The 7,484-nt window shown below is 38.1% G+C and overlaps 1 protein-coding gene across 1 annotated transcript in view; it reads right to left on the reverse strand.

Moving 5' to 3' along the window:
- Nucleotides 1-7,169, reverse strand: part of LOC124778025 (sialin-like) — a 29,720-nt gene extending 22,551 nt beyond the window's left edge. Inside the window, exons 1-2 of the mRNA XM_047253607.1 lie at nucleotides 7,008-7,169; nucleotides 1,226-1,372 (exon numbers count right to left, since the gene is read on the reverse strand). Of these exons, the coding sequence (XP_047109563.1) occupies nucleotides 1,226-1,291 (66 nt within the window). The 5' untranslated portion in view covers nucleotides 1,292-1,372; nucleotides 7,008-7,169. The remainder of the gene's footprint in view (nucleotides 1-1,225; nucleotides 1,373-7,007) is intronic.
- Between the last annotated feature and the right edge of the window lie 315 nt (nucleotides 7,170-7,484).

Consider the following 7,484-nt stretch of genomic DNA (forward strand, 5'->3'; position numbering starts at 1 on the left):
ACCTGGTGCATATGATTCAACGTAGAAGCATGTGGTGTACAACAATTTTTCAGTATTCATGGCCAGTTCACAGATTCAAATTAACGGAAATGTATTTCGAAAAGCGCCGCAGATGTACAGAATAACACACTTCAGTTCAATAACAGCCTGTCAGCCAGGCAAACTCACAATCCCTGCTGTGCCCTTTACCCAGTGATAGTATAATAACAGCTGTTTGAGGGAGCCTTGGTGGGGTATGGGAGAATATTGAGATACAGTCAGAATTTTAAGTTTTAAATCAGTCTGTGCAGAGAACTCAGATTGATCTGTTGAAAGAGAAGTAGCTGTTAAAGTGAGGGGACCAGTCTTGCACCTGGTCTTTAACCGTTAAACTTGACAGATACGTGTACTGGTCATTCACTTTATGAAATCTGCAGTAATTTACATACTACAGCAATACTTGGTTTCTATGTAAAGAGACAAAATTAATTCCCCTTTCTTGTCACAAGTTGTAAGTCCTTATTACTTTACTAGTCTACACAGAACGGATGCAAGTAATTATAAAATTCTGGTTAAGTTACTTTCTCAGTATTCACCTCTAAATACACTTTAGAAGAAATCAGACCAATTATTGCCATTGTTGTTACTGAACTGAGGAAATAGAGAAATAACAGCAATTGGTCATAAAGAGTTTTAGAATCCTATGGGAATTAAAGTATTTGTAGTACCTGGAATCACTGTAAATTTTAGTGAGCAGAAGAACCATAGTCCTCAAATTATTTGTGAATTGTTGATTAACGTCCATTACGGCATGTCAGGAAATTAATGTTCCACAGACGTTTGCTTTAAGTTTCATTACGTTTTCATCCACACACACAGTTATCAGATCAGATCGAAATTCAGTGACTGTTTTTCAATTAATCCTAAAAATCCCAAATATTAAATGCACTGCGAGGAATTTGCTAAGACCTGACAGAAATTCTTTCCAAATGCTTAACCAAGATTCAAAATTTGAATTTTTGGAATGTTGTCTCTCATATTTTTGCCGTACACAGGAGTACAATTCATTTTTTTAGATCTGTAATTCAACATTATATACAATGTTTTATGCAACACAGAGACTGGTCTACATTTATTTACAGAAGCTCTGAACTGTGTATGTACTTCTTCATAATGTGGGACCATTAAATAATAAGGATCATTTACATAACATAAAATTGAGAAGAAATAATGATTATTTTATTACCTTCTGCACACTCCATCCATGAACGTTGCGGAAATATGTAGGTGCTTGGGTTAAAATAGTGAACATTCCCCAAATACAACCCCATGCAAGCAATAGGTTCACAATCAGTGGCCAGCTTGTAAGGATTTTAAACCATGGGATAGGAAGCTGAAAAAGAAATGTCTAACAAATATACATTCAACTGTGAGGGATAATTATTGAACCATACATTAGTCTGTACTTGCAATACAATGGAATCATTCTGTGCTGAAAACTATTACTGTATATTACAGATCACCCCATGATAGCACAGTAGTGATCTGTGAAGTCTGAGAGAAGTTACTATAATTTAGAAATCTATGTTATTTTAAATGTCGATTCTGAATTTAAACTTTTCCACCTCAGAAACACATAAAAAAGTTAACGTGTCCAACCAAAAAATCATGTGTCTGAATTTTGCTCATGACCTCAAAACTACACATTTTTCGAGTAACATCTTCTTTTAGTAAGTTAAACAAGATAAACTTATCTGCAATTTTAATTCTAATAATTTTTTTACCGACTACGCTTTTTGATACAAAGACACATGGGAAGCCATAGCTGATGATTCATCATTTGACGATGAAGAATAACTGAAAATCTTTATCTTATCCTCCTTTAATTTTCAGAATGAGAGATATTTCTTGCCTCCTTATTGAACTAACAGTTTCACTCGTATATTAGCTTTCTGTACAGTGTTAACAAGTTAATAAATGGAAATGAAGAGCAAAAGAAGCTGTTGAGATAATGTATGCAATGGGATATGTTTACAGGCGAACAACATTGTTTGTAATCTAAAGTAGATGAGCAGTATTACAGGATCTAAATACGTGTATCAAATTAGTTATCGCCTGTTTTTTTCTGGAACGCTAACGAAGCAGAAGATCTTCTTTACGAAAAATGCGAGCTTTCGTGGAGGAAGTATAAATGGTGCTGAACAATTACTCCAGGTCATATCTACGAGGAGGAGGAGATTAGTTTTTAACGTCCCGTGGAGAATGAAGTCTTTAGAGACGGAGCACAAGCTCGAATTATGAAAGGATGGGGAAGGAAAGCGGCCGTGCCCTTCCAAAGGAACTATCCCGACATTTGCCTGAGCGGTTTAGGGAAATCACGGACAATCTAAATCAGGACGGCTTTACCCGGATTTAATCCGTCGTGCTCCCGAATGCAAATCCAGTGTGCTGACCACTGTGGTACCCCGCTTGGTCTGGTCACTTCTAGGAGCATATGCCATCGATTGTATGGAATCAACATGGCAAAATGACTAGATGTGGATATATGGGGCAGAACGACACGTAGGAGTATTATGTTCCGCATTGCCTATGACCATATGGTGAATGCAGTTGCCTTATGTGTTAGTACATCAATGCAGACAAACGTTCCTAAGAGTAATGGTGTACAACTTGAAGCCATGTAACCTGGCATGAGAACACCGGTCATACGACGATTCCAACCTATAGAGACGAAAGAGAGGTGTCATGTCTTGTCACTGAAAATTAGTTCAAATCCTGTAAGAATTACTGCCGGTAGTTACTTCATATTTCACCTGAACCAGTATGCGGTCTGACAGTGCGAAGAGAAGTGCATGCAGTAGACGTTTCTCACAACGGCTGTGAAAGCTGCACGTCTTTAGGGGGCCAAACAGCACAGAAAGTGGACATCAGCCGATTATACACACATGTACTATAGTCCCACTAGCGATAATTTTTCCTATTTTTCGAATGTTACAAGGCGGTGAGAGTACGACTGAGCCAATTGTAAACTTAAACTTCAGGTTGTAGAGCATGTAGTTTAGGCCACAGGTGATATTTTGGTTTCTTTTTTTTTTATTTTACCGTAAATTCCACCCACACATTCAGGTTACTGTTAACACAAACTGGGATGTTTGTTTCTCGAATCTCAGTGGCCTAATACTGTCCTTTCTACCATATCTTCACGATGCGTTTGCTGTGAACTCTCCTGTCTTCCACGGTGATGACAGCTATCTTTACAGTGCTGTATGCGCATGTTCATGATTTGATGAACACTCAAGAACATTTTCGCACCAAGACTGGCCTCTTAAATCACCTGATATTCTGTACATAGGAAGTGTCTGGGACGTTTTGAATAGTATGTGAAATATAGCAATTTGATAGATATGTAGGATCTAATCCTCAATATGGGGCTTCAGAGGAAGACGCTACACCTGAAAAAACTCGGATGCACTTTCTCGTAAAACAGGGGCTATTATCAAACGGAGAGTTTGTGTAATATCTTAGTGTAATGTCTCTTGAGTTTCTGTATGGCATACTTACAGTGATTCACCCACTAAGGGGGTGAAATAGGTATGAAAAGTTATATGAATATTGTTCGTTATGAAAGCATTTTTAAAGCTGAATATGTGAAAACTTATATATGGTTTCTACCTTAGAAATTAAAAAAAGGACATGCTTCAGTGATTTTGAAAGTTCAAGCCCTAAGGGGATGAAATAAAGGATGGAAGTTTTTCTGGAAATACTCCATGATGAAAGCATTTTTGAAGCTAAATATTTGAATATATGTATTTGGCTTCTCAGTTGGAAATATAAAATATTAGTCAGTGTTTCTGGAGATTCAGTTCGAAAGTAGGCAAAATAGGGGATGAAGTTTTTATGAAAATATTTCATTCAAGCTAAAGTCGTAAGAATTGAATTTGACTTATTGTTAGAAGTAAATAATTATTTTAGAAAATGAAAGTCTTATGGAAACATCACGCAAGAACTCAACAAAAACTTTCGATTCCAGTTACGAGAATCACTTTTCGGACAGGAGTACATTCGGAAAAAAACAAGTTTGTGTGGCCTTAATTAGAAACGGCTCTTTTAATGCACTAATTCTTCAGTAGGCCGAAAACATATTTATAAAATTATTCTTGTTGTAATACGAACACAAACGTGAGTCAACCTAGATGGCATCATTGAAATTTGTAAGAAAAAAAAGAAACAAAAAATATAGTGGGGCGAATTTTCAGAACTTTTCGCAGTCGCTGTGTGGATGGACATCATGATTACTTACGTAAAATTCACTATAATTTGAAGAAAAGGATACGACGTGCAACTAACGTTATTTAAATCATACGGTTATTTAAATCATACGGTGACAATCTCTAACAATCCCCTGTGCCATTCCAATTTCTTTACAATCAAAAAAACATTAATTTGCAGAAAATATTTGTAGCTATATGTAACCCTGTTCATGTGGAACAACCACCGCCACTGAAGCAGTAAGTTGAATAAATGAATTTATAATAATAATGTACATGAGTTATTTATTTGATGTACATATAAATACTGTACCAGTGCTTCTTAATTAAGAGTTACCCATTTTCTTGTACTCAGTTTAAATTAATTTGTATCCGTAATTATCTATGTGAACAGACTATCTTTGGTGTTAATGGGTGGTCAGAATATTTTACAGGTGTAGTCGTAGCGTCTTTGATCAGTAATCAAAAAGTTCTCGGTGCCACGTTCGAAACGCTCCACCTCTTGAATTCTGGTTACTAATCAACGTTGGCGGCCGAGGACTTCCGGCATGAAAAGCCACCTTCATTCTGCCTTGTCAAATAGGGCGGAGGAGTGGACATAGATTTCGGGCACTCTCTTGTCCTCGCGTTGGGAAACTGCCCCTAAAGGCAGACGGATCAGCAATGAGCAGTGGTATGAGGATGTAGAATGCAACGGAAACCGCTGCGTTAAAGACACATAACATTATTCACAGGACATGTGGCCTGTAATTGAAAAGATTCCGGAGTAGTCCCCCATACGCATCTCCGGGAGGGAACTGCCAAGGGGGAGGTGACCTTGAGAAAAAGATTAAATTACCAACGAAAGGATAACGTTTTACGAGTCGGTGCGTGGAATGTCAAAGCTTGAATGTAGTTGGGAAGCTAGAAAATATGAAAAGGGAAATGCAAGGGCTCAATCTAGATAAAGTAGGGGTCAGTGAAGGTGAAATGGAAAGAAGATAAGGACTTCTGGTGAGATGAGTGTAGACTAATATCAACAGCAACGGAAAATGGTAAAAATGGCATAACGCGAGTAGAAATCGTTACGAATAGGAAGCTAGGGCGGAGAGTGTATTACAGCGAACAGTTCAGCAATAGGGTTGCTCTTATCAGAATCGATACCAAACTGAGAACGATGATTCAGGTGTACTTGCCGATTTCGCAAGCTGACGATGAAGAGATAGAGAAAGTATGTGAGGATATTGATCGGGTAATACGGCACGTAAAGGGAGATGAAAATCTAGTAGTCATGGGGGTCTGGAATGCAGTTGTAGGAGAATATCGGCTTGAAGAGGGAATGAAAGAGGAGAAAGACTAATTGCGTGCTGTAATAAATTCCAGCTAGTAACAGCCCATACTCTGTCCAACAATCACAAGAGGAGGAGGTATAGTTGGAAAACGTCGGGTGATGCGGTAAGATTTCAGTTTGATTACTTCATGGTCAGACACAGATACCGAAACCAGATTCTGGATTTTAAGGCGTATCCAGGACCAGATGCAGAATCAGATCACAATGTAGTACTGATGAAGAGCCGGTTGAAGCTTAAGAGACTAGCCAGGAAGAATCAACACGCAAAGAAGTGAGATACCGAAGTACTAAGTAATGACGAGATACGCTTTATGTTCTCAAAGGCTATACATACATCGATAAAGAATAGCTCAGTAGGCAGTACAGTTGAAGAGGAATGGGCATCCCTAAAAAGAGCAATCACGGAAAGGAAAACATAGGTACAAAGAAAGAAATTACGAAGAAACCATAAGTAGCAGAAGAAATATTTCAGTTGTTGAATGACAGAAGAAAAAAAATGTTTACGGAAATTCAGGAATGCAGACACACAAGTCGCTGAGGAATGAAATAAATAGGAAGTGCAGAGAAGCTAAGACGAAATGGTTACATGAAACATGTGAAGAAATCGAAATAGAACTGACTGTCAGAGGACTGTCTCAATATATAGGAAAGAAAAAAGAACCCTCGGTGAAATTCCGTGAAATTAAAATAATGGTTGGTAGGACACGTGTTAAGACGACAGGTAATGATTTTCCTGGTACTAGAGAGAGAGAGGTGTGAAGGGCAAAAACTGTAGAGGAAGACAGAGATTGGAATATATTCAACAAATAACTGAGGACATAGATTGCAAATTCTACACTGAGATGAAGATGTTAGCAGATGTAGGTTACCGTCATTGCTTGAATCTACACGTATGATAAATTAAAGTACCCCGCCCCCCCCCCCCCCCCCACACACACACACACACGTTTTTCTGCCTATATAAGAACGATAATCTCTGTAACTACTATGGGGATTCTGATACGGTTTTCACCGATAAACAGACTGATACACACGGAATGTTTGTGTATGTAATTTGTTACCCCTTTGTCAAAACAATCTTGTGGCAATGGGCTTTGTCGCTAATTAACATAAAATTTTTCTGGCACAGCAGTTCTTAGTTACGCATACACACCTTCCCCGTGCATCAGTATGAATGTATTAAAGGAAACCGTATTGCAGTGCGTGCGGCAGTTCCGGAAGGTAGCCTGAACGATCAGATAGTAGTATGAGAGATTTTAATTCAGAACTTTTATAAATTTGATTAATTACAGGTCACTGAAAGCACTCATGGGATTTATGGAACAATGTTAGTAGTAACAGATATTATATGCTAATTTCCACAGGTTAGTTCATAACGTCACATATACACATTTTTCATACAGACATATCCATCCATCATTAATACTCACCTTCTTTTCCGAAATAGTGTCCCCTATGGCATTTTGTATGTGCTGGAGCTCTGACTCACTTATCCTAGGATGATCGACTGGGTTATCGTACACAAGATACCACCAACCGATAAACCACAGTATCCCAATTGCACCAGTGATATAAAACACTGCCTGCCAGTTGAGAAAGTGGATGATCATTCCACAGAGAGGAAAGGTCAGTGCGGCACCCACGGAACTACCTGTAATATTTTTGGAATGAGCAAGTAAGCAAAGTCGTCGACAAATCATGCGAACACAGTCGCACAATATCACAATACGTAGAGAAAAATCCTCATTATACACACATATATTTTTTTTCCACTGAGATTACAGCCGAAAATATCATCTCATAACGATTTTTATAATGCTGAATCTGAAAATTGGATAATGCAACAGGAAAACCTCAAGAAAACATACGTGTCTTCATCAGTATTAAGCGTCATTAAGCCTCTTGTT

This window comes from Schistocerca piceifrons, chromosome 2 (genome assembly GCF_021461385.2).
Source record: "Schistocerca piceifrons isolate TAMUIC-IGC-003096 chromosome 2, iqSchPice1.1, whole genome shotgun sequence".
Lineage (NCBI taxonomy): Eukaryota > Metazoa > Arthropoda > Insecta > Orthoptera > Acrididae > Schistocerca > Schistocerca piceifrons.